General features: G+C 44.1%; 1 protein-coding gene across 2 annotated transcripts in view; it reads left to right on the plus strand.

Annotated features, from left to right (window-relative positions):
• Positions 1-26,891, plus strand: part of MERTK (MER proto-oncogene, tyrosine kinase) — a 133,567-nt gene extending 106,676 nt beyond the window's left edge. For both annotated transcript variants that reach the window (XM_031008269.3, XM_055378291.2), the window contains exons 14-19: positions 3,649-3,741; positions 5,216-5,334; positions 14,667-14,776; positions 17,000-17,159; positions 17,839-17,975; positions 24,061-26,891. In XM_031008269.3, coding sequence (XP_030864129.1) covers positions 3,649-3,741; positions 5,216-5,334; positions 14,667-14,776; positions 17,000-17,159; positions 17,839-17,975; positions 24,061-24,574 — 1,133 coding nt within the window. In that variant the 3' untranslated portion in view covers positions 24,575-26,891. The remainder of the gene's footprint in view (positions 1-3,648; positions 3,742-5,215; positions 5,335-14,666; positions 14,777-16,999; positions 17,160-17,838; positions 17,976-24,060) is intronic.
• Positions 26,892-27,219: the final 328 nt, after the last annotated feature.

Raw genomic sequence — 27,219 nt, forward strand, 5'->3', positions numbered from 1 at the left:
ACAAAAATTAGCCGGGCGTGGTGACACACACCTGTAATCCCAGGTGACTGAGGCAGGAGAATCACTTGAACTCGGGAGGCGGAGGTTGCATTGAGCCGAGATCACACCACTGCATTCCAGCCTGGGTGACAGAGTGAGACTCCGTCTCAAAAAAAAAAAGAGTATTAACCAAATGAAGAATAGAGCAGGTTAAATTCCAGAAAGTTCACTTTGATGTCAGTGTGGAGCAGAACAAATTACAGTGTTGACAAAAATAGTGGTAGATGCCAGTTAGGACACTCTAAAATCTATGCAGTCTGGGCCCTCTCAAATACTTTTTTTTTTTTTTTTTAATTGAGATGGAGTCTCACTGTGTCACACAGGCTGGCGTGCAGTGGCACCATCTTGGCTCACTGCAGCCTGCACCTCCTGGGTTCAGGTGATTCTCCCACCTCAGTCTCCTGAGTAGCTGGGATTACAGGCACCCACCAACACGCCTGGCTAAATTTTTGAATTTTTAGTAGAGAAGATGGGGTTTCTCCATGTTGGCCAGGCTGGTTTCGAACTCCTGACCTCAAATGATCCACCTGCCTTGGCCTCCCAAAGTTCTGGGATTACAGGCATGAGCCACCTCACCCAGCTTAAAATCTATATAGTTAAGGAAACTATAGTGACTTGCTGACTTGTCTAATTGAAATAGCTAGAAAGGGGGCAGGTTGTGCTGGGCTTCTTCATTACCATAAGATGACCAGATTTCACTGGCAGAGCAAGGCAGCATTTCCTCTCCATGTCCTTCTTCCAGGAAGTGCATTTCTGGAGCTGGGGCCACACAGCTGTATAAGTTCGATTCTATAGGTGTCTGGCTGGGCATGGCCTATCACTGGGGAACTTAGAAAATAGGTCGTGGTCACGTGGCATTTCACCCAGTCTTCATCATGAATCATGGATGGAGATTATTTGGTGCTCAGTTTGTCAATATTCTTGATGTTGCTTCCTTATTAACCCCTTGTACCTATTCAATACTATTTTTGATCAGGGAATAAAGTAAAATTGGATTCTTCCTAAAATTTAAATCCACTATTTACTGGACATTAAAGCATAAGTTAGATTATAAGCATGTACTGAGACTCTTAAATGAAAAGGCTGAAGTTTATTTATTTTTTTCTTTTTGAGACAGAGTATTGCTCTGTTGCCTAGGCTGGAGTGCAGTGGCATGAACTCGGCTCACTGCAACCTCTGCCTCTGGGTTTGAGCAATTCTTCTGCCTCAGCCTCCTGAGTAGCTGGGATTACAAGCATGCACCACCATGCCTGGCTAATTTTTGTATTTTTTTGTAGTGATGGGGTTTCACCATGTTGGCCAGGCTGGTCTTGAACTCTTGGCCTCAAGTAATCTGCCCACCTCGGCCTCCCAAAGTGCTGGGATTACAGCCGTGAGCTACCACGCCTGGCCTGGAGGCTGAAGCTTAATTCAGCTATAAAAAGGAACCACAATAACCAACAAGTCACATGAACCGGTACTTTTTCTTTTTAAGTAGACCATAATGACTAATATTTATGTAATACTCACTGTTAGCCAAAGGACATTGCAGTTATTCCTGTATTTCATCAGGACAACAGGAAGAGAAAATGAACATAACTAAAAAGGAGGTTCAGGAACTAGCCCCCAGAAACTAAAACACCCTGAAGTTAGAATACTCACTGGAGCTGAACCAAGCACTGAGCCATATTCTGCACCGTTCCTGCCTCTTGTATGATTTTATCTGAGCCTCACAGTGCATCTGTGGGGAGTCCTTCCATAATTCCTATTAGGGATATAAGGCAGGTATATTAGGAGGCCTGGTGGGAGGAGCTGGGCCTGGAACCCAATTTTTCTCTGGCTTGACTCTGCAGCTATTTAATTTCATTAGGGTAAATTGCATAGGGATTACACCCCTGCTAATTGTCAAAGATTGAGAGTATAATCTCTAGCTTCAAAATCCCCAGGCTCAGCTACATTTACCTGCAGGTTGGACCCCTGGGGAATAGTCTGCAGGCAGAGCCCTACCCCTGTATTCCCCCACCTGGTTGTTTGCAGCAAAAGGAATAGGTGAGGGCAAATTTTTGCAGATGTATAGATTTTCTTTTAATTAGAAAAGTTTTTAAATTTTTCTAAATTTCCTTCAGTAGAAAGAAGATTAATATATATTAAGCCAATAGGATGGTATAGACACTGCATTAGATGCCCTCATGCATGATTTTAATCAGTAGTTTTACCCTGTTAACGCAAATTCCCTAAGGCAAGCCAGACTTTTTGTTTTATTTGTTTGTTTTTAATTGTGGCAACATATACATAATATAAAATTTACCATTTTAACCATTTTAAGTGTACAATTCAGTGGTATTAAGAACCATATTCATAATGCTATACAACCATCACTACCATCCATCTCCAAAACTTTTCTTTTCTTTTTTTCTTTGAGACGGAGTCTTGCTCTGTCGCCCAGGCTGGAGTGCGGTAGCACGATCTCAGCTCACTGCAAGCTCCGCCTCCCGGGTTCAGGCCATTCTCTTGCCTCAGCCTCACAAGTAGCTGGAACTACAGGCGCCCGCCACCACGCCCGCCTAATTTTTTGTATTTTTAGTAGAGACAGGATTTCACCTTGTTAGCCAGGATGGTCTCGATCTCCTGACCTCGTGATCCACCCACCTCAGCCTCCCAAAGTGCTGGGATTACAGGCATGAGCCACTGCGCCCAGCCCCAAGACTTTTCATCTTGCAAAACTGAACCTCTACACCTACCGAACAATGACTCCCCACTACCCTTTCTCCCCAGCCCTGGCAAGCACTATTCTATTTTCTGTCTCTGATTTTGACTCTCCAGGTACTTCATGTAAGTGGAATCATAGAGTATTCATCCTTTTGTGACAGGCTTGTTTGACTTAGCATAATACAGAATTTTAAATGTCTCTCTCTTAAGCCAGTTTAATTAAAAAAATTTGGTATGAAAATGCATCCAACTCACAAGGCGTGGTTGAGCAACCAGACTTGCAGGACATACAACAATAGAAACAGAGAGGTGTGGGGTTCTTTCTTTTTTTAAAAAAAGCAAATATAATTGCAACAGATCAGTTAGAATTGTTCTTTGTTTTGGTTTTGGGGTTTTTTTTTTTGGAATTTTTTTTCTTTACCGTTAGACTTTAACTTTGTAGAGCAGTTTCAGGTTTGCAGAAAAATTGGGCAGAAAGTACAGAGAATGCCCATAGGTCCCCTCCTGACACACATAATTTCTCCTATTATTAATGTCTTTTATTAGTGAGCTGCATTTTTTGCAATTGATGAACCCATACTGATACATTATTATTAACCAGAGTCCATATTTTACATTAGGGTTCACTCTTGGTGTTATACAGCTCTGTGGGTTTTGACAAATGTGTAGTGTCATGCATCCATCATTACAGTATCATACAGAATTATTTCTTGGCCCCAAAAGTCCCCTGTGCTTTGCCTGTTTGTCCCCCTCTTATCTCCCCTAGCCCTACTAGCCCCTGACAACCACTCATCTGTTTCCTGTCTCTATAGTTTCATCTCTTCCTGACCTGGGTTTTAGAGAACAGAACTGCTGTTGCCCACCCACTCCCCTTAATTGAGTAAATTATCCATACTTAACCTTTCCTATTTTCTCCTTTAGTGGACAACTTTTCGCAGCGGGAGATCGAGGAGTTTCTCAGTGAGGCAGCGTGCATGAAAGACTTTAGCCACCCAAATGTCATTCGACTTCTAGGTACTTCCGAGAAATGCGGGAGTGGGTGGCCAAGAGGGCTCTGCTGATCTGCTCTGTGCCAAAGGAAAAAATCTCTGGTGTAGATAAGTTTACACTTTGTATAACCCCAACATAACTTATAACATTGAGGTTTTCACCCAGACTTTTCTTCATAATGATGTTTTCTGAGGCTAATAGTAATAATGAGTTTGCATTTTCTGGATGCTGATGGGCTCAGGAATGATTTGAGTTTTCCACAGAATTCTAGGAGTGTGTGAATTAAATTGTTCTCAGTTACTCAAAGGCAAGAGACAGAGGTGGTTGGGTTATAATTTTTATTAATTTAAGGTTATACATGAGTTAGATAGCAGTGGGATAAAGGTGAAAAAGTAGACAAATTCCATAGGTTTATCTTTGAGAAATAATTTACTAACCTGTTTGAAAGTACTGATTTCTTAAGATCATGATACATTGATGATTTCATGGAATATGATTTAACAGTTCCATAGAACATGATTTAATGTAATTTGGCTTTGCAGCTCCATTAGCCAAAAATTACAAAAGAGGAGATTAAGTATGGAGTGGATGCTATGTAAGTGGCTCTGTCCCAAGAGAGAAGAGTAACCTGGAAATAATTGAATTTTCTGCTGACCTTGGTGTTTTGTTTTTGTTTTGCCATCCTGTTACTGGATACATGCTAAATTCTTTTGGGATCTTTCAAAGTTTTATATGATTGGCACTGCAGAGAGATGTGAAAATCAATGTTTGTATACAGTATTATGTCAAATAAGCTACTATTATTCATTCACTGCTATTGGCTTCAGCTGACTATGAGAACAATTGCACTTTGTGATCACACCACAGAGTGCATGAGCTTTGCAAGCATGGGATCAGGTGATAGCCTCTGGCTCTCAGATATCATGATAAATGTTATTGTAGCTTCTCCTTTGCAAAACTGTTAAAATTTAGAGATGTGAATTTTACCTATAGCCCTTCAAAGTTATTGTAATAGTTTAAGCATTTGCAGTGGACTTCTTCACGTGATTAAATATCTATCACATGAAACTAGTTCGCCCTAGTTCAATACTAGTTCAGTATTGACTTTGAGGGTTGTAGCGTTAAGGAATCATAGCCACTGGGGACATTGTGTCTTTCATTTCCTAGGCCTCCTTATCTGAAACAAAAATCTTATGGGGTCACTACCCCTCAGACTCAGTTTAACAGAAATTCCTAGGTTTCTAGATGGCTATACTTGTTACAGTTTAATTTGTGACAGCCCTCATGCCCTCATTAATCTGAAAGGGGGAAAAAAATACCAGTAGTGGACCCTGTGTGTGTTCCATTTTCTAGAACAGAGTGTGAGTTAGGTGCTCTTGGTTTCTTCAAACCATTAACTTGGTAACACATGGGTTCAGTTTGTCCAGTGGTCCACCAGGGCTTTTCTGGTCACAGTAACAAGGACTCTTTGTAATTGATGCTGTGTTTGTAATTTCAGGTGTGTGTATAGAAATGAGCTCTCAAGGCATCCCAAAGCCCATGGTAATTTTACCCTTCATGAAATACGGGGACCTGCATACGTACTTACTTTATTCCCGATTGGAGACAGGACCAAAGGTAATGATCTCCTTGTGTTACCCCTGAACGCTTCTCAGGGCTTATGTGACTTAGCCAGGACAACCAAATCATCTAATCTTGAAAGTGAAGCCAGGAAGGAGAGGACGTTGACTTTTGTTCAGTGCTCCCTGTGTGTCCAGGGTTGAAATGTGGGGTCTATCCTCACAGCAGGCCTGCTCCAGGTATTATTATCCTGCTTTATGGTGGGTAAGTGGCTGTGTGCACAGTCTTATGGACAAAGCTTTACCAACTTGAGTTGGGTGGCCCAGGCTCCTGGTTCTGCACTTCACACCCCTCATGGCCGCATACTCCCCAGAGCTTGCAGACTATGGGAAGGCCATTGAAGGTGGCTCTCCTAAAAGAAATTTTACAGAGCTCATTCTGGATTTCAACCTTTGAAGAAGTGTTGGTGACCCAAGAAGACTGCACAACTGACATTCTGAAAACTGTTTGTAACATTTTACTCCCTATGTTGACTTACCCACCATGAGCACTGTGAAGCCCTGGGAATGTTGGATGTAGCTGTAGAGGCAGTTACGGATCATCTAGGAAATTTAGGACCACGGAGACGCTTGCCTTTCTTCAGGGTCAATTTTCAGTATTGACTTCGAGGGCTGTAGCGTTAAGGAATCATAGCCACTGGGGACATTGTATCTTTCATTTCCTAGGCCTCCTTATCTGAAACAAAAACAGTATCCTCCTGTTATGTTTTGTGGACAAACGGTGGACTGCGAGCAGGCGGTGTGTGTCCTGACTACATGCCCAGCTAAGCAGGACGCCCCTTCCTGCCTTGCACGCATCTTCTCTGTTGCAAAAGGCAGCGATCCTGCGGGGTTCTGATTGGGACACATGTGGGAACAGGGTGTGGCTGGCCTCTGTCAACAGTCATTCTCTGACTGGGCAAAAGGCAAAAGTCACTCCAGATCATCACTGCCCTTAATCACAGCTGTAAGAAACCACAGGTCCTGGGAAGGAACCGAACCACCCAGTCTACACCTTGGCATTCTCGGACACACCCCACCTTTGTCCCTTTAGCTGCCATCAGTATGAGGACCGCTGAGTGCAGTAGTGCAATTAGGAACAACTGCTTCCTTCACTGCATCAGCAATGGCTCCAGGAAAGAATTCTTGCTGCTCTTGCTTGATGGTCTGATGAGTCCACAGGATGAAAGTGCAAGGAAGTTAGTTCTTAGGTACCATGAAAACTCACTCCCACTGGCTCTGCAGACAAAACACAGGGGAAAATGTCCCATGCAGCACCAGTGTGGTGGAGTTCTGCACACTCCCCTGTATCTACAAACCTGGGGTGACAGTGCCCTAGGGTCAGCCAGGTCACTTTTCCAAGTGAAGCAGTGCCATGGGACTCACTCACAAACTATTAACCAAAGGAGGTTTATTAAGTTCTGCCCAGGTGCGGTGGCTCACACCTGTAATCCCAGCACATTGGGAGGCTGAGGCGGGGGAATCACTTGAGGTCAGTTCGAGACCAGCCTGACCAACATGGTGAAACCCCATCTCTCATGAAAAAATACAAAAATTAGCCAGGTGTGGTGGCAGGCACCAGTAATCCCAGCTACTTGGGAGGCTGAAGCAGGAGAATCATTTGAACTAGGAAGGCTGAGGTTGCAGTGAGCCAAGATCACACCACTGCAATCCAGCCTGGGCGACAGAGTGAGACTCCATCTGAAAAAAATTTAAAAAACAAGGTTTATTAAGTTCATTAGTTCACTGTGAACAAGTGCTGACTCTAAGGTGGGCACTGAGCTCTGGGGACACTGGAGGGAACATGACAGATGTGGTTCCTGCCCCATGGAGCTGACCTGCTGGTGGTGAGTGAGAGGAGAACAGGAGACAGACAATTGGTTATTCACAGTGAGGGAGCTGTGGGCACCAGGAGCACAGGGGCTCAAATGCCCAGTGGGCCAGGCAGAGCCCAGTGGGGGCATAGGGGCAGGAAGTGTGCAAGGTAACTAGACTGGGGGGGTGTGGTGTCCGTGCACAGATGCAGAACCTCATGATGGCAGGGCCAGGACTTCTTCGTTTCAGTAACCTGGAGAATGTTGGCAGATCAGAGATGGTGATTGGAATATGAAGCCCCATATGCTGCGGGGTCTGCCGTTTGGAAGGAGGGATTGTGCAGAGAAATGTGCATTCCCTTCCCCCCGCCCCCCACATCAGTCACTGAGCATCCCCATGTCAGGGAAGCCACACAGAGAAATGTGCATTCACTTCCCCCCCACTCCCCACACCCAGTCATTGAGCATCTTCATGTCAGGGAAGCCACGTTCCTTCTAAAAGATGTTTGGACCCCATGTGCTGTCAGAGAAGCTTCTTGTTTTTGGAGTCCCCTCTTCTTGGCTTGTTCATTATAACATCTCTGGATGCAGGGTGTCTTTCAGTTCCCCGGTGGAGGCTGCATGGAGTTGCTTTCTAGTTGTTCACTGAGGGTGAACATGCTCCCTCCATTCATCTTCTCTTTATCATGAGCCTATCCATCCTCAGGATCAGAAGATGTGTTGGGAATTGGTAGGCCAGCATGCTTGCCTCAGCAGTGCCCCTAAGAGGGGCAGCAACCCCTGCCCTGAATCCTTCCAGCATGGAGAAACTAGAGAGAAGCGGAACCTCAGACTGAAGTGCCCCGACCTCCGGTAACTTATGAACTTAATAACCACAGGTCACAGGTGACTGATAGAGTTACAGTGAACCATGATGACAAGAATGACAACTGAGGGCCTTCATGGGGGAAGTCGGCTTAGAAAAACACTAGTCCTCATCGCAAGAGACAGGTCCATCTGTAGAAACAGCCCTTTATTTAAAATTTGGGAAAGCTGAAACAAATAGGCAAAAATGTGAGACCCAATTTAGGGTCAGCACATGCTGGAGCCTCCTTTTCCACTTCCAGCTGACGTTGTTGGTATCTTACGCCTGTGTGTGTTGGAGGGGAGGGGACTTTTGCTTTGCTTTTTTTCCCCCTTTTACTCTTTCTCTTCTTCCTAGGGACAGCTTAAGTGATCAGGACAGGAGAGTGGCCCCCTTTCTTTTTTCCAGTTCCCCCCTGGCCCCATGCCCACATGTACTCCTGTTCTCTTCCATGAGAATGCACTTGTCTTTCACCAACGTGAGTACTAACCGTAGAGACAGGAAGCTGCAGCCGCATCACACAGCTGTTATAAAATCACCGAGACTCTTCCAAAGAGGTGAGGGGTCTAGTCCTACACAGAAAATATAATAGACAGGGCTGAGTATTTTCCTCTTCTTTTTCCCCCAAAAAGAAAGATGATTGCATTATAGGAAGTCTGTAAAAGGATAAAAAATTACCCACAATTCCCAACACCTTAGTACAATTGTTGGCGATTTCAGACATTCATCTCTCATTGTTCACTCAATGCCTACATTTCTCATAGCCTTCACATCACTACATACACACTTGCCCCTGGGATGACAGTGGCTAACCTTTCTCAAGCATGTAGCATAGGCCAGCCTGTATTTTGTATGTATTAATGCACCAGTGGCACAACAACCCTAAAAAGTAGTTACTAGTGGAATCTAAGCTGAGGAAACTGAGGCACAGGGGGCCATGGTGAAAGCAGGATTGGCCCCCAGGCTGCAGACTGTGAGCCTTCAATGCTCTTCTGACTGCCCCATTCTGTGTGCACCCCTCTCCAGCAGAGCAGTCCCCACACAGATCCCTGTGAGTGGCGGCACCACATCTTCAGTGGGTTTTGTTTCATGTTGATGGGTGATTTTACTCACATTTAATTTATGGTACATTGTATAATTTGGGAGGGGGGTGGTGGCGGGGGGATGGAATTTCACTCTTGTTGTCCAGGCTGGAGTGCCATGGCTCAATCTCGGCTCACCACAACCTCCGCCTCCCAGGTTCAAGTGATTCTCCTGCCTCAGCCTCCTGAGTAGCTGGGATTACAGACATGCACTATCATGCCTGGCTAATTTTTTTTTTTTTTTTTTGAGACAGAGTCTCGCTCTGCTGCCCAGGCTGGAGTGCAGTGGCGTGATCTCAGCTCACTGCAAGCTCCGCCTCCCGGGTTCATGCCATTCTCCTGCCTCAGCCTCCCGAGTACTGGGATTAAAGGTGCCCGCCACCACACCCAGCTAATTTTTTGTATTTTTAGTAGAGACAGGGTTTCACTGTTGTAGCCAGGATGGTCTCGATCTCCTGACCTTGTGATCCGCCCACTTCGGCCTCCCAAAGTGCTGGGATTACAGGCATGAGCCACCGTGCCCGGCCATGCCTGGCTAATTTTGTATTTTTAGTAGAGACAGGGTTTCTCCATGTTGGTCAGGCTGGTCTCAAACTCCCGACCTCAAGTGATCCGCCCACCTCAGCTTCCCAAAGTGCTGGAATGACAGGCGTGAGCCACCGTGCCTAGCTGTTATGTTGTATAATTTTTCTAATAATTTCTTGGGAGTGTGGAAATTTCATGTTATTGTACAAGAGTGCATTTTGTAGCAAAAAGATTAAAAATACACAGGGCTATTTGGTGGCCCAAATAGTTTTGACTATTCAAGAATGTTACATAAATGGAGTCATACGTTTATAACCTTTTTTTTTTTTTCTTTTTGAGACAGAGTCTCACTCTGTCACCCAGGCTGGAGTGCAGGGGCGCAATCTTGGCTCACTGCCACCTATGCCTCCCGGGTTCTAGCAATTCTCCTGCCTTAGCCTCCTGAGTAGCTGGGACTACAGGCGCCTGCCACCACGCCTGGCTAATTTTTTTTGTATTTGTACTAGAGACGGGGTTTCACCATGTTGGTCAGGCTGGTCTCAAACTTCTGACCTTAAATGATCCACCCGCCTCGGCCTCCCAAAGTGCTGGGATTACAGGTGTGAGCCACTGCACCTGGCCATTTTATAACCTTTTGAGACTGGCTTCCTTCACTCAGCATTATGTCTTTGAGATCCAACCAAGCTGTGTATATCAATAGTTCATTCCTTCTTTATTGCTGTGTAGTATTCCATTGTATGCTTCTACCACAGTTTATCTTTTCACCTGTTTAGGGACATATGGGTTGTTTCTAGGTTTTAGCAATCATGAATGAGACTGCTATAAAACTCGTACAGATTTGTGGATGAAGTCTTCATTTTTCTAAAGTAAATGCCCAAGAGTAGGATGCTGGGTCATATGGTAAGTGCATATTTAACCTTATAAGAACTGTTTTCCAGAGAGGCCATTCCATTTTATATTCTCACCAGCAGTGTGTGAGAAATGCAGTGCTCCCCATTCTTATTAGGACTTAATATTGTTGCTGGCTTTTCTGGTTTTTCCTTATAGCTGTCCTGATTGATGTAGAGTGATATCTCATCATGGTTTTTATTTGCATTTCCCGAATGACTAATGATGTTGACCATCTTGCCATGTGCTTATTTGCCATCCTTACATCCTCTTTGATGAGTGTCTGCTGTTCAAGTATTTTGTTTATTTTTTAATTGAGTTGTTGATTTTCTTGTCATATTTTGAGAGTTCTTTATATGTTCTAAATACAATTCTTTTGTTGGATATGTGGTTTCCAGAGACTGTTTTCCAAGTTTGTAGCTTGTCATTGCATTCTCTTAACACGGGCAAAAATATTTTAATTTTGATAAAGCCCAATGTATCAGTTTTTTTAATGAATCATGCTTTTGCTCTCATGTCTAAGAACTCTTCGCGTAACCCCTAGTAAAAAGATTTTCTCCTATTTCTTTTCTAAAGATTGTGTTCTTTTACATTTTACATTTAAGTATATGACCAATTCTGAGTTATTTTTTGTATAGGGTTTGAGATTTAGTTTAAGGTTTGCTTTTTTTGTGTATAGATGACCAATAGCAAAAGACTATCCTTAATCCATGAAAAGACTGTCCTTAATCCATTGAGTTGCTCTTGTACCTTTGTCTAAAAGCAGTTGGTTGTACATTTCTGAGTCCTCTGTTCTGTTTCATTAAACTCTGTGCCCATCCTTTGCCCCTACCACATTGTCTTGATTACTGAAGCTTGTTATAAATCTTAAAATCACCCAGTGTGATTCTTCCTACTTTGTTCTACTTTTTCAGAATTGTTTTAACTATTCTGGTTTCATTGCCCTTCCACTGAAACTTTAGAATCAGCTTATCTGTGTCTGGCAAAAGTTCTGCTGTAATCTTATATCCTTTTGAACAAAATAACAAGTAAGGGAAACAAGTACACAGCATTTTACTGACTGATGAATAGTTTCCATTTGCAAAAAAATACAAGTGTATTTTCAATGATGGAAAAAAACTTTCAAGTATTAAAAAGATAAAAAGGAATGTAGTTTCCTATTTTGTTGCTTAGTAGCCACAGATAAGGTGGAAGACACAAAGTGCATAGACAAACAGAAAAATCAAGCTTTTATTCAGATCTTTTCTTTGCTGCCTGGAATAAATAGCTCCTACTCCTGCTAGAGCAGCCCAAGACTATTATCAGTGTATTTGATACTGCGATGGCCCAATATCAATGTATTTAAACATGCTTCTCCAGGAGGGCTTGGGTGCTGGACCCATAGTGCCACTCTGCCCAGGGCAGACATCGTCTCTGGAGCTGTGCAGGGCAGACAGGCAGATGATGAGACATGACCCCCAGTTCTCATGGAGATCGATAGTACAAAGGGAGATGGGCTGTAATAACATATGCATCACACAATGATGTGAGCAGCCTGCTAGAGCTTCAGGGAAGAAATGAGTTCTGACTGGAGAAATGTTTAAAATATTCTACACTGCTGACTGGGTGTGGTGGCTCACGCCTGTAATCCCAGCAGTTTGGGAGGCCAAGGCGGGTGGATCACCTGAGGTCAGGATGTGTCCGGAGTTGGTTCCTTCTGGTGGGTTCTTGGTCTCGCTGACTTCAAGAATGAAGCCGCGGACCTTTGCAGTGAGTGTTACAGCTCTTAAAGGTGGCATGGACCCAAAGAGTGAGCAGCAGCAAGATTTATTGTGAAGAGTGGAAGAACAAAGCTTCTACAGTGTGGAAGGGGACTCAAGCGGGTTGCCACTGCTGGCTGGGGGTGGCCAGCTTTTATTCCCTTATTTGTCCCCGCCCACATCCTGCTGATTAGTCCATTTTACAGAGTGTTGATTGGTCCATTTTACAGAGTGCTGATTGGTGCATTTACAACCCTCTAGCTAGACACAGAGTGCTGATTGGTGATTTACAGTCCTTTAGCTAGACACAGAGCACCAATTGATGTGTTTTTACAGAGTGCTGAATGGTGCATTTACAATCCTTTAGCTAGACAAGGAGCACTGATTGGTGCATTTACAATCCTCTAGCTAGACAGAAAAGTTCTCTAAGTCCCCACGCAACCCAGGAAGTCCAGCTGGCTTCAACTTTCAAGGAGTTTGAGACTGGCCTGGCCAACATGGAGAAACCCCATCTCTACTAAAAACATAAAAATTACCCGGGCGTGGTGGTGCATGCCTGTAATCCCAGCTACTTGGGAGGCTGAGGCAGGAGAATCGCTTGAACCTGGGAGGGAGAGGTTGCAGTGAGCTCAGATCGCGCCACTGCACCACTCCAGCCTGGGTGACAGAGCACGACTTCGTCTCAAAAAAAAAAAAATTCCACACTGCCATCATGGATATCCTCAAAAGAGTGTTAGGAGGAGTAGGAAAATTAAGAGCAGCACACAGTCAGGATCAGAATGAGCAAAGACCAAATGATCTGGGAGCATACCTATGTTTTAAGAAAAGCAGATTGTCTCACATGGCAACAGCAAAGCAATGGAAGGATAGGAGGAGGGGTGATAAAACAGGAAAGAGAAGTTGGGGTCAATGTTTAGGTTCTACAACAAGTAGAATGACTTCACCAGCATGTAATACAAAACCCAACTCAAAATGACTTTCAGCAGAGATACAGGATCTCATGCAATAAAGCCCAGAAGTAGCACAGCTCCAGAGTTGGCTAGGTGGGTGCTTGAGGAATTAATTGAGAAATTAAAGGGCTACCATTGCATTTGTAGCCCAAGCTATTAAAACAGCTCCTACACAAGAAGAAGGAGGAGGAGAAGAAAGAATTTTCTTAATTTCATTTTCAGATTATTCATCACTAGTATATAAAAATACAGTTGATTTTTGTATGTCCATCTTGTATCCTACAACCTTGCTGAACTCATTTATTAATTCTGCTACACAATTATTTTTTAAGTGACTTTTGGTCACAGTCTCCAGGAATAACAGAAGTGTTCTAGGAAAAAACAGCACAAATGAATAGTACCTGATACTCATTACATCTTCATGAATGACAGCAAGATGCAATATTTCTTATGACCCAAATCCTTTCCTGGAAATCAGTATCTAGAAAACCAAATACCCAAATAATACAGAATAGAGGCATAAAACTTCCATACTTAAAGATTAAGATTAAGACATTTCATTTGTTTATACAGTATGTAATTGACATGTGTCTTGGAGTATAAAATCATTGAAAATGCAATGTCTTCGTGAGTACCATTTTGGAAAACTCATGTTTGGAAAGGAAGCCATGGCAAATTCAGTGCCTTGGGGAGGGTACATAATGGATGGACCCATTCATGACTGCCAGGGACTTGTGCAAATCCTTTTCTGCAGGGCCGTGATTGCACTAAAACACTTAATTACTACGTGGAAGTTTTATCAGCAGTCATCCTCATAACTGATTCCAACAGTGGCTGGTTTTCTAACACAGCAATCTAGTTTGATTTTTATAAGCTAGAGAAAACACTAGACTGTTGAAACTTATAGGCAGGGCCTACGGGAGCAAAATGAAAATTCCTGAATATGTGTTTGTGGTGCTTTGGTCCTGTGATAAGAGGTGAAGACTCTCCTAATTTCTGTTTAGAAGAAACAAGTATCTTTCAAAACATTTCATAGTAAAATGGTAGCAGATAGGGGTGCCTAACTGGAAACAGCTCATCCTAAGTGGACTTTTCCCCTCCCAAACATTAGACCCCTGACACACACACACACCTCGCCGCTGCTGAAGCCAGACCACCTGTCCCTTTCCCTCCTCTGTGCAATGTGTGTGCTCTGTCCCACTCTGAAGGATACAGGGAAGGATCACATTTGACCTCATACCTTGTGAAAAGAAACAATGTCATTCACTGTAAATACTTTTAAAGATGGGGAAAAGAGAATATGATGTTTGCCAAGAAGTTTAAGGTTTTTCTCATTCCTTTTTAAAAACCTTATTTGTGATATTAGTGATATGGAAATAAAAGATTTGTTTCCTTATTTCATCACTACACTGTAATAAATTAAAGCATCCTTTCCCCCCCAGGCAGAAACTGCTTGCAAGTTTTCCTTTTTAAAAGATAGTCTTTCTGCTTGTTTCCTCTATCATCTAGCATATTCCTCTGCAGACACTATTGAAGTTCATGGTGGATATTGCCCTGGGAATGGAGTATCTGAGCAACAGGAATTTTCTTCATCGAGATTTAGCTGCTCGAAACTGCATGTAAGAGTCCTCGGCTATCCTGGAAGGGTTTGGACCTCATGGTATTTGGTCTTTGCAGGGTTAGGGAGATGACCTGTTCCTGTTTAGATAGGCAAGGAAGCTGCAGTCAGCGGGGGGATGGTGTGGCTTGCTCCGAAGATGGAAATATGGCTGGGTGTTTGGGAGTTTTCACTGCCTCTGCATCTGAGAGTCTGGTTGGCTTCCAAAGCTTTCCCTTATGACTCCAGTTTTACCTTCACTCTCTCACTCAGGTAGGAATGCGAGGTGTGACCCTTGTGATCCTTCCCCAGCCATCAGCTAGCTTTGGACCTAGAGTTATGTGTACATCAGCTCCTCTTAAAGACAGCAGTGAAAATCATAAAGGCTTTTCCCTAAGTTTTCACAACACTTCCTTAGGAAGAAGTTTTGTAGTTTGAATACATGGAAGCTGTCCTTTCACAGCAGACAATGGCTTCATTATACAAGAAATGTGGACTTAGGTTCTCCCTATTTCTTCAACCTGCTTCAGCAGAGCCATTGTCTGCTGTAAATCTTCAAAAACAATAACTATGTCTTGATTTTAAGTTTTTTATTGCAAGAAGAGGGAGTGGTCCTTCAATGTATTTTGTCATTTGTTTTTCTTGGTCAGAGATGTGACAATGGGGCCTGCCCCCTCCCGCCTCCCAGCCGACCCTGCCCCTAGGGCTCCTACCCCTTTCACCTCATTTTTTTTTTTTTTTTTTTTTTGAGACGGAGTCTGGCTCTGTCGCCCAGGCTGGAGTGCAGTGGCGCAATCTCAGCTCACTGCAAGCTCCGCCTCCTGGATTCACGCCATTCTCCTGCCTCAGCCTCCCGAGTAGCTGGGACTACAGGCGCCCGCCACCACGCCCGGCTAATTTTTTGTATTTTTAGTAGAGACGGGGTTTCACCATGTTAGCCAGGATGGTCTCGATCTCCTGACCTCGTGATCCGCCCGCCTCGGCCTCCCAAAGTGCTGGGATTACAGGCGTGAGCCACCGCGCCCGGCCTTCACCTCATTTTTGAAAACACTAAAGGGGTTTTGGTTTTGTTATTGTTATTATTTAAATAATTTTTCGACCATGGAGGGAGAATCATGAAAACTCTTTTTCCCTTACTGTTTCCTTCATGTTTTCCAGCAGGTAGGGTGACCAGCTTTGCAGTTTACCCTGGCCTGAGGGGTTTCTCAGGACAAGGGATTTTGAGTGTAAAAAGTCAGTGTCAGGCAAACAGGGACAAGTTAGTCACCTTCCCCAGACTACTTTACATCTATTTCTTCTCCTTCTCTTCCTTTTATTCTTTCTTCTCCTCTTCCTTCTTCTTGTGTAGGAGCTGTTTTAGTAGCTTGGGCTACAAATGCAGTTGTAGCCCTTTGATTTCTCATTTAATTCCTCAAGCACCCACCTGGCCATCTTAGCAAGAAGCCCAGCATCTTGCTCTTACTGCATGTAATTCCCCATCTTCCCCAAACTCTCAGGGGGCTTACTTAGTCCTCAGGGCCAGTGCTGCATCCAGATCTCTGGGAGGAAGGCTGCTGGGGTCCTGGATCAGTCCACCAGAGGGCTCTGGTTTTGAGCTGCTGCTCTTTCTGCTCCTGCTGTGCTGCATCTCCATGTTCTCCAGCTGTTTCTATCCACTGTGCACAGGTGCCCTTGCTGGTCCGCTTCCCACACAGATCAGAGTGATGCAAGACTGCATCACTTGAGGCCAGGCGTGGTGGCTCACACCTGTAATCCCAGCACTTTGGAAGGCCAAGGCGGGCAGATCACTTGAGGTCAGGAGTCCGAGACCAGCCTAGCCAACATGGTGACACTCCATGTCTACTAAAAAAAAAAAAAAAAAAAAAAAAATTAGCCGGCTGTGGTAGTGTGTACCTGTAATCCCAGCTACTCGGGAGACTGAGGCAGGAGAATTGCTTGAACCCGGGAAGCAGAGGTTGCTGTGAGCCGAGATCGTGCCACTGCACACCAGCCTGGGTGACAGGGTGAGACTCTATCTCAAAAGTCTCAAAAAAAAAAAAAAATTGCATAACTTGCTCTTGCTCTTGCTCTGCCGTTGGTCCTCACTTGCTCTGCCATTGGTCCCAATGCAGCATGCTCACAGGCTGGTGGTGTCTCTGTGTTCTTTTGGTCAATTATCATAAGTGTTTTCACCTGTGTCTGATACCGACCAGTAATTTAAGGCATTGCCTCTGACGCTGCTGAAGACATAACCTGCTCTGTGTAGGTTGCGAGATGACATGACTGTCTGTGTTGCGGACTTCGGCCTCTCTAAGAAGATTTACAGTGGCGATTATTACCGGCAAGGCCGCATTGCTAAGATGCCTGTTAAATGGATCGCCATAGAAAGTCTTGCAGACCGAGTCTACACAAGTAAAAGTGATGTGGTACGTACACAGCTTTGATTCAGGGGCCGCACAGCGCAAAGAGGAGGGCATATTGAAAGAAATGACTTCAGCTGGTATGGCAAGACATTTTACTCTTTGATAAACTGAGGGTTGGCAGCTTGCTCAGATCTCTCTTTTATATCTTAGCATCAGATACTTTTATTCAAGTGGAATAGTAGATTCTGATGAAGTGTCCTGACATTCAGAAGATGTGTGCTTTGCAAAAGCCCTTAATTTCTTCCCATTTTTCCTTGCCGTCAAAGGATGACTCATTGCCCACAACTAGGATATTTCATAGTCACGTTAAATTGAATGAGTTCATCCACTGGCTCTTGGAACCTAGATGCTATATGAAAGGTGCTGTGTAATTACGCCCTTGACCCTAGATAAGGAAAAAAAAAGCACCTCACAGCAACAGTGGAGGAGAGCACTAAGCAGATGTGTGACGAGGCTGTTTCTGCCTTTGCCAGATTTCCCAGAACAGCTTTTGTAGAAGTGGGGAACTGTGACACTCCAACCCCACGTTATTGCCGCATTGGGAGAGCAGTGCGTCTCACACATAATTGCCAGCTTTGTGCATGATCATCAGTGTTTAAGGAAATGACCTTTCCCAGTGAAAAAGTCCATTCAGGCTTTGTGGAAAGGCTTGCATCCTAACTTGTTGTTGCTTTGTTCCCAGTGGGCATTTGGTGTGACCATGTGGGAAATAGCTACGCGGGGAATGACTCCCTATCCTGGGGTCCAGAACCATGAGATGTATGACTATCTTCTCCATGGCCACAGGCTGAAGCAGCCCGAAGACTGCCTGGATGAACTGTGAGTGGGCTTCTCTGTCTCCCTTCCAAACTCTGCATGGGGCAGCCACCTGGCTCTGCACTGACCTTGGAAACACAGCCATGGGAGGGGAAAGGGACTGCTGTTAGCCAGGTGGGCATGTGCAGAGGGGTGGAACCCACAGACACCCCAGCCCAGGAGCCATTCCTGATGTGGAAGATAGTGTGTGGTATCTCCAGTGAGCCCACTGAGGCTCACTCATCCAAAGGGCCTCAGTCTCGAACGACAGGCACGGTCAAGACAAGGCAATGGCACCTGTCCTAAAATTCCTTACACACCTCTAGGAAATATATCCACAGATAATAGCTTTGCCTTTAGTGCATGAGGTCCTTGAATGATTCCTCACCCTCTTTTGGTCCAGTTATCTTTCTCCTTCTATGTAGCATTTCAAACACTCCACTCACAGTAGTATCCTTCATCAGGAAACTCAGAAATCTAAACCAATGACTTTGGGATCAGGCTGCTCATCAGAATCGCTTGGGAGATAGTGTAACAATACGATTCCTCAGCCCTGTTCCCGGAAATTATGATGCTTTTGGTACAAAGTGGGCCCAGAAATGTGTGTTTTAGAATGCTCCCTGGGGCTGGGCGCAGTGGCTCATGCACATTATCCCAGCACTTTGGGAGGCCAAAGAGGGCAGATCGTTTGAGCCCAGGAGTTTAAGACCAGCCTGGGCAACATAGAGACCCTGTCTTTATTAAAAAATAATAAAATAAGGCCGAGTGCGGTGGCTCACGCTTGTAATCCCAGCACTTTGGGAGGCCGAGGCGGGTGGATCACGAGGTCAGGAGTTCGAGACCATCCTCGCTAACACAGTGAAACCCCGTCTCCACTAAAAATACAAAAAATTAGCCTGGTGTGGTGGTGGGCGCCTGTAGTCCCAGCTACTCGGGAAGCTGAGGCAGGAGAATGGCGTGAACCCGGGAGGCGGAGCTTGTGGTGAACTGAGATCGTGCCACTGCACTCCAGCCTGGGCGGCAGAGTGAAACTCCATCTCAAAAAAAATAAAAAATAATAATAAAATAAAGTGCTCCCTGAGAGATCATGTGTTTAGACAGGAGAAAGAACTACCAGCTGTGACACACACACAGCACACATCCCATCCTGACAGGGCCCCCGTCTTCAAGGCCAGGCAGTATGGGGAAAAGACCCAGGCCTCGGAGTCAACAGGCCACACTCTGCTTCCTAACTGGCCCTGTGAGTGGCTATGGCAATTAATCTCCCCCAAGCACTTTGCTGACCTTATTAAAATAATTTCTTGTGGCATTGCTGGTAGCTTGGTGATGGTGATTTGAACCTTCCTAATGGGGAGTCTCCTCCCTGTATAATAAGGGCCATGGGCTTGGAGAGGGGCATTCTCACCATATTTAGCGAGAACATTTCAGGACTGTGGGCCTGCGCTGGCTCTGTCATGGAGTGCCATGCCTGGGCTGGAACAGGTGAGTGTGAACAGCACCCTCCCTACACACACACACACAGACACACACACACACGCCCTGCTGCCTCACATGGGAGAGAGAGCCTGGGTCCATGGCAGCACCCTCCCTAGACACACACACACACACACACACACGCACACACACACGCGCACACACACACGCACACACACACGCACACACACACACACACGCCCTGCTGCCTCATATGGGGGAGACAGCCTGGGTCCATTTGCCCCCAGGCTTTCCAGGTCCCTTCTAAGCCAAAAAGAAGGAAACTGTTTTAATCAGAGCCTCATCCCGTTGGTAGCGGTTGGTTTTTTATTGTGGTGGTAGATGTATAACATTAAGAAGAGAAACAAGCACTGTAAAACCTTTAAAACATCCTGAAATGCTAATAAAATTTCTTCTAGGGTTTCATGGTAGTTTTTAAAAATGCCATGTTTATGAAGTGCCTGCTTCTGAAAATAAGGAAGCATTTCAGTCAAACAATGTTGACTGTGGAAAGAGTTTTGTTGCAGTTTGTTTCTGAGCTTTCCTTGCCCACCAAAATAAGTTGATATTTGCAGTGATTATGTTGGGTCTTAGCAAGGTCTAAGCTATGTCACGTTGTGGTTTTTAGAGCCAAAACAAGTGAATGCTGAGTCGGTTTTCTGTGAGACATTTTAGGGGACAAAGCAGCAGAGTCAGCACATGCCGTGTGGCTGGGGAAGTCAGGCAGAAAGGGGCGAACCTGCCACCCCCGCCTCCTGTGGGCTCTGTGCCCTGGGTGTGCTAAGGGGGCTATGGCTGTGCTGTGGCCTCAGGGCCCCTGTGAGCCAGGCTTTCTTCCATCTCCTCTCGAATCTAGATGCTGGGTAACAACAGCATCCCCCAAAGAGGCCTCTTTTCCATTTCTGAGACATTTCCTTTGTAAAATGAACTCAGGCTGAGTGCAGTGGCTCATGCCTGTAATCCTAGCACTTTGGGAGGCCAAGACAGGAGGATTGCTTGAGGCCAGGAGTTTGAAATCAGCCTGGGAAACACAGTGAGACCCCATCTCTACAAAAAATAAAGAAAATTAGCTGGGTGTTGTAGGGCATGCCTGTAGTCCCAGCTGCTCAAGAGGCTGAGGTGGGAGGATCACTTGAGTTTAGGAGGTCGAGGTTGCAGTGAGCTATGATTGTGCCACCACACTCCAGCCTGGGAAACAGAGCAAGATCCTGTCTCAAAAAAAGAAACAACAACAACAAAAACCCAAAAAACAAATCTAAAGTGTTTCACATGATGGCTGAAATAGTAAACGTGAGGGAAAGGTCAGTGACTCTTCCTCATAGTGAAGGAGGTCGAGGTCACGGATGAGAGCAGGGGCCCTGTGTTAGATGGACTGGCACTGCTGCCGACTGTTGGCTTGACTTCAGTCAGTTCCTCTCCTCTCCAGGCCTCAGCTGCCCTGTCTGTGAGTGTGACTGCATCTCTTCCTTCGTGGGGCTGCAATGAGGAGTAATCGGTTAGGGCCCATCAGCCCACATACAGTTGGCACTTGCTGGTCATGTTCTACCTGCATCAGCCACCTTGAAGCTGCAGTTGCGCGGACTCAGGGGCTCCTCTCCGGGACTCACCTGATGCCCATCCCAGCACCACCCTCGCGCTTCACACACCTGACCAGCCTAGCATTGCCCTCACACTATTATTCACCCTGGCACCCAGGACCTGGTGTGTTGGCTGGCACAGAGCTGGCCCTGCCTCTTGCCTGCTTCTTGTCTGCCCCAAGAACCCCAGCTTACATCTACCTTCTCCATCTCAGAAACCCTCCTCTACCCATTGATGTATCCCTCCCTCCACTGCCACCTGAAGCATCTGAGATCTGGAGAAGGGACAAGGTGGGAGTCACAGTGGGCTGAGTGGCAGAGCTGGGTAGATACTGGCTAGCACAGTGGAAGCACAGCCAATAGGAGACGGGCATCATTTTCCTGTGCAGACTTGCAGCCTGCACTCAGCCATCCTCAGAGCCAGGAGCAAAGCAGGTGCTTGAAAAATATGAGTAAAGTCATACATTTACAAATTTTGTAAATTCATATGATTGCATTTAATTGTGATAAAATATACCTAACATAAAATGTACTCTTAACCAGTGCGTACAGCTCAGTGGCGTGAAGTACATTCACACTGTTGTATAACCATCACCACCATCTATCTCCAAAACTCTTCTTATCTTGTAAATCTGAAAGTCTCTACCCATTAAACTAATCCCATTCTCTCCTCCATACAGCCCGTGGCAACCTATATGATCACATCTTTTATAAAATCTCAGCAGAAAAATAAAAATGACCATTTACAAAAGCAATTACCAAACTTATTTTTCTTTCCATCCATAAAATTTTATAAAATCTAAATCACTAAATATCACAGCCTTCCTATTACTTACCAGATGGGGGCTTCTTGTTAATCTCCTTGTTCTACTACGATGAAATTGCCCATTTGTGGGAGTAGGTTAGACAGTATACATGTTCACCATGTCTTTAAAAGTCATATTTATATTTTTATACATTTGATAAGGTATTGAAAATTAAACGAAAAGTTTCAAAGTGATATTGATACTATTCTACTTGGAAATAAAGATAAATTATTTAAATACTTTCTCCTAAGACATGAAATAAATGAAAGTAAGTTAAATACCACAGCCTCTTGATGAAATAATGAAAAGGAGATTATGTCCCTAAGAACAGAATGTCTCAAAGCTCATCTTAGATGGCAAACAATCAAGGCTGTGTGGAAAACAGAGTCATGCAAATTGACTTACGCCTGAAAACCTCAAAAATAAAAACAGAAACCGTCTGTCAAGTCTAAGTGACCATCTAAAGAAGGTAAGACAGGGAAACAAAACAGAACCGCTAAGCCTGAGATGAGAACAAGGATTGTGAGACAGGGAAATGCGCCGTGCCGTTGTCTAGGCCTACATTCAGGATCCAGCTCTTTACATGCGTGGCACTTTGCCAGCCTCCAGCTTCCGGGTGCGTGTGCAAGTGTTGATAAAGGCTGGAAAGTGGACAGATGAAAGGATATTATTATACATCTACGTGAATGAGATCTGCATGTTGTGTGTGAAGTAGCATGTTAGTAGAATTAGCCAAAGGTTCTGTAGGCTGTAACTAAATGTCAATATGGAAATTGCATATTTCTGTTCATAAGATGCTAGTAATTTATTGCATGGGTCAGATGATTTAAATTTGGGTCATTTTTTTGTCCAGTGACGTATGAATTGTCAGTTTCTCAAAACAGAAAAGAATCAAAATGAAATGATGCCTAGGCATGCTGGTGTGTACCTGTAATTCCAGCTACTCTGGAGGCTGAGGCAGAAGATCACTTGAGCCCAGGAGTTCAGGGGTTCTCCACCAGCCTGGGCAAAATAGCAAGACTTCGTCTTATTAAAAAAATAAATACATCTATTTTTAAAATTATATATATATATATATATACACACACACACACACACATTTTTTTATATATATACATTTTCAGGCCAGGCATATTAATTGGCATGCATATATATATATATGCCATATATGTGTATATATATGCCATATATGTGTGTGTATATATGTGTGTGTGTATATATATACACACACATATATGGCATATATATGTACACATGCCAATTAATATGCCTGGCCCTGAAATGTCAGGTCTATCAATTATAAGAAAAAAACATTTTTAATGAAATGATGGTATAACTCACTCTTCATCTCAGCCTATTGATTCCTAATTGTCATCTGTCTTACTGTGCTCCATTAAATGTCCCTCCATTGGGATTCTTAACTATATTAGACACTGGGATGAAAAAACCACCCAGAAGAGAGTTGCCCTCTAAAACAAAGTGGAAGGGGTTGTGAGGAGCACTTGGACGCAGGAGTTGTCCATTCTGAATCTGAATCCCTGGCTACCCACATGGCCATGGCACGTTCTGTAATGTCCCTGAGCCCACTGTCATCTTCGTTACAAAGTGACAATGACAGGGCTGTTGAGAAGACTAGATGGAGTGATACACAGCACACAACTACCCCCTGCCCTCACCCCTGCTCCTGACCTTCTTAGCCCTAGCCCCAGGGCCCCAACTAACTCAGCTGTCCTGGTAACAACTCAGTTTGATGGCATAGGACAGAGGTCAGCAAACTTTTCCTATAAAGTGGCAAATAGCAAATATTTTTGGCTTTGCAGGCCTTTTAGCACCTGCTTAACTCTGCCAATGTGACATAAGAAGTCATAGATAACGTGTAAACAAATAAGGATAGCTGTGTTCCAATAAAACTTTATTTACAAAGTAGACAGTGGGCTGGATTTGGCTCATGGGCCATAGTTTGCCAGCCGCTATATAAAGAAAGAGACCTAAATACTCCTTATCTGCAAAGTTAGATATAATTGCCACATATGTGCTCTTCCTAGAAACAGAATCACTTTTTTGTCAAATACCATGGAACATTTACAAAAGTTGTATAAATATTAGGCCACCAAAAAAGTCTCAATAATTTTTATAAAAAGTAGAATGAATGCTGATTAAAATGTGATAAAGATTCTGTAAAAACAAAGGCATGGATTGCACAAAGAGATGGGTGCTATGCTGGGAGATAATCCACTTCTTTTTAACTTTCAGGTATGAAATAATGTACTCTTGCTGGAGAACCGATCCCTTAGACCGCCCCACCTTTTCAGTATTGAGGCTGCAGCTAGAAAAACTCTTAGAAAGTTTGCCTGACGTTCGGAACCAAGCAGACGTTATTTACGTCAATACACAGTTGCTGGAGAGCTCAGAGGGCCTGGCCCAGGGCTCCACCCTTGCTCCGCTGGACTTGAACATCGACCCTGACTCTATAATTGCCTCCTGCACTCCCCGCGCTGCCATCAGTGTGGTCACAGCAGAAATTCATGACAGCAAACCTCATGAAGGACGGTACATCCTGAATGGGGGCAGTGAGGAATGGGAAGATCTGACTTCTGCCCCCTCTGCTGCAGTCACAGCTGAAAAGAACAGTGTTTTACCGGGGGAGAGACTTGTTAGGAATGGGGTCTCCTGGTCCCATTCGAGCATGCTGCCCTTGGGAAGCTCATTGCCCGATGAACTTTTGTTTGCTGACGACTCCTCAGAAGGCTCAGAAGTCCTGATGTGAGGAGAGGTGCGGGGAGACATTCCAAAAATCAAGCCAATTCTTCTGCTGTAGGAGAATCCAATTGTACCTGATGTTTTTGGTATTTGTCTTCCTTACCAAGTGAACTCCATGTCCTCAAAGCACCAGATGAATGTTGTTAAGTAAGCTGTCATTAAAAATACATAATATATATTTATTTAAAGAGAAAAAATATGTGTATATCATGGAAAAAGACAAGGATATTTTAATAAAACATTACTTATTTCATTTCACTTATCTTGCATATCTTAAAATTAAGCTTCAGCTGCTCCTTGATATTAACATTTGTACAGAGTTGAAGTTGTTTTTTCAAGTTCTTTTCTTTTTCATGATTATTAAATGTAAAAATATTTGTAAAATGAAATGCCATATTTGACTTGGCTTCTGGTCTTGATGTACTTGATAAGAATGATTCATTCAATGTTTAAAGTTTTATAACTGATTAATTTTCTGATATGGCTTCCTAATAAAATATGAATAAGGAAGGATATGTTGAACTTACTTGAGACTTGAAAGACAGTGGTTGGCAGCGGCCTTGTGGCCTTTGCAAAGGAATTCCCTTAATGCCTGGTCCTTGGGGCAATTGCTCTGACCATTCTTGGCATTGCTTTATAGAGATATGGAAAAACCACACCAGGGTCTGTAGATAAGGAATAAAGAATATTAAAGGATTGAAAAATACTATGTGAATGGAAAGATTTAAAATCAGCTGAAGAAGAGAATCTGGCAGGTGAAGCACTTTTCTGTTTGGGAGGCGTAGCTCATGGGAGGTAGGCATGGGCAGTGGGGCAGGGCATAGCTGAGCTCACGTTCTGCCTCTGCCACTTCATAATAGCCATCATTTGTAGAGTACTTGTTTCAGGAACTTTATGTGAACCATCTTATTTAATCTGTATGTCATTATAAGATGGTACAAATGCCATCATCATGTATGAGCCAAGAAATCCAGGCTTAGAGAGACTGAGTAACCTGCTTGTAGCCTACATCTAAACAGTGGGGGAGCCAGAATTTAGAACATCTGATTCTGGCTAGTTCTATGCATGTGATTTGGGGGTTATATTAGTCCATTCTTGTATTGCTATAAAGAAATACTTGGGACTGTGTAATTTATAAAGAAGTTTAATTGGCTCACAATTCTGCAGGTTATATAGGAGGCACAGTGCTGGCATCTGCTCAGCTTCTGGGGAGGCCTCAGGAAGCTTGCCATCATGGCAGAAGGCAAAAGGGGAGCAGATGTCTCACATGCAGGAGCAGGAGCAAGAGGGAGAGGGGAGGTACTACACACTTTTCAACAACCAGATCTCACAAGAACTCACTCAGTATCACGAGAACAGCACCAAGGGGCTGATGCCAAATCATTCATGAGAAATCCACCCCCATGATCCAGTCACCTCCCTGCAGACCCCACCTTCAACACTGGAGATTACAACTGAACAAGAAGTTTGGGTGGGGACACAGATCAAAACCATATTAGAAATCTACTCCAGAGCTTCTCAACATTTTTACTTTATTTAATAAACATGTATCACTTACTCTGTGCCAGGCATGGCACCCATTTAATTTTCATAACAACACTACCAGATAGGTACTACTATTATCTCCACTTCACAGATGGGCAGACTGAGGCAGGAAGAGGCTAACTTATGCTGCTAGTAAGGGCAGCAGAATGATGCAGTCAGTTGAATTGTTGATTTCCCAGCCTTCGGGGCAGCTGAGCAGGCCCAGAGCCACTGGCATCTTCAGGCCTGTTTACTCCCCACCAGTGAGCAGCCTCGCCTAGGCCTCTCCCACAGCCTTCAAGAATCAGAATCTACATGGGGTCCAACAGTGTGGCTCTCACCCAGGTTCTGGTCCCAGCTGCCCACCCAGGCACCCAATCTCCAGGGTGAGCCAGCTCCTCTGTTACTGTGAAATGCTCCATATGAAAAAGTTCTGGCCAGATGTGGGGATTCACAACTGTAATCCCAACACTTCAGGAGGCAAGGCAGGAGGATCACTTGAGCTCAGGAGTTCAAGACCAGCCTGGACAACATAGTGAGACCCTATATCTACAAGAAAAAATTAGCCAGAAATGGTGGTGTGTGCCTGTAGTCCTAGCTACTCTGGAGGCTGAGGCAGGAGGATCACTTGAGCCCAGGAGTTTGAGGTTACAATGAGCTGTGATTGTGCCACTGCACTCTAGCCTGGGTGACAGAGGGAGACTGTGTCTCTAAAAATTAAAAAAAAAAGTTCTGAGGGTTTGAAAAGAATCTGTAAAATGCCACCATTACATTTTATTCGTGAAAGAAAAAAAGCTGTAGCTCCTATAAAGATAACTTACACTGTTGAAAATTTTTGGTCATTAAAAAATAAAAAAATTTATCACCTACTTGTATAAACAGTTTCTTATCTATGGTAAGTAGCAGGAAGTTGAAGAACTGATCATTAAAGTCTTGATCAGAACCTGATGGTGACAAGTTCAAACAAAAAAAACCCACCCCAATATAGAAAGGTATGCTCATATCTATGAGCAAAATAAATAATTATAAACATTGAAAAATGTTATTTGGAAGTTTAATATAAACTTAATATTAAATATCTATGCTCATATACAGTACTTTGTATTTTATATTTCTAATTTTAACAGC

This window comes from Gorilla gorilla, chromosome 12 (genome assembly GCF_029281585.2).
Source record: "Gorilla gorilla gorilla isolate KB3781 chromosome 12, NHGRI_mGorGor1-v2.1_pri, whole genome shotgun sequence".
NCBI classification, from domain to species: Eukaryota; Metazoa; Chordata; class Mammalia; order Primates; family Hominidae; genus Gorilla; species Gorilla gorilla.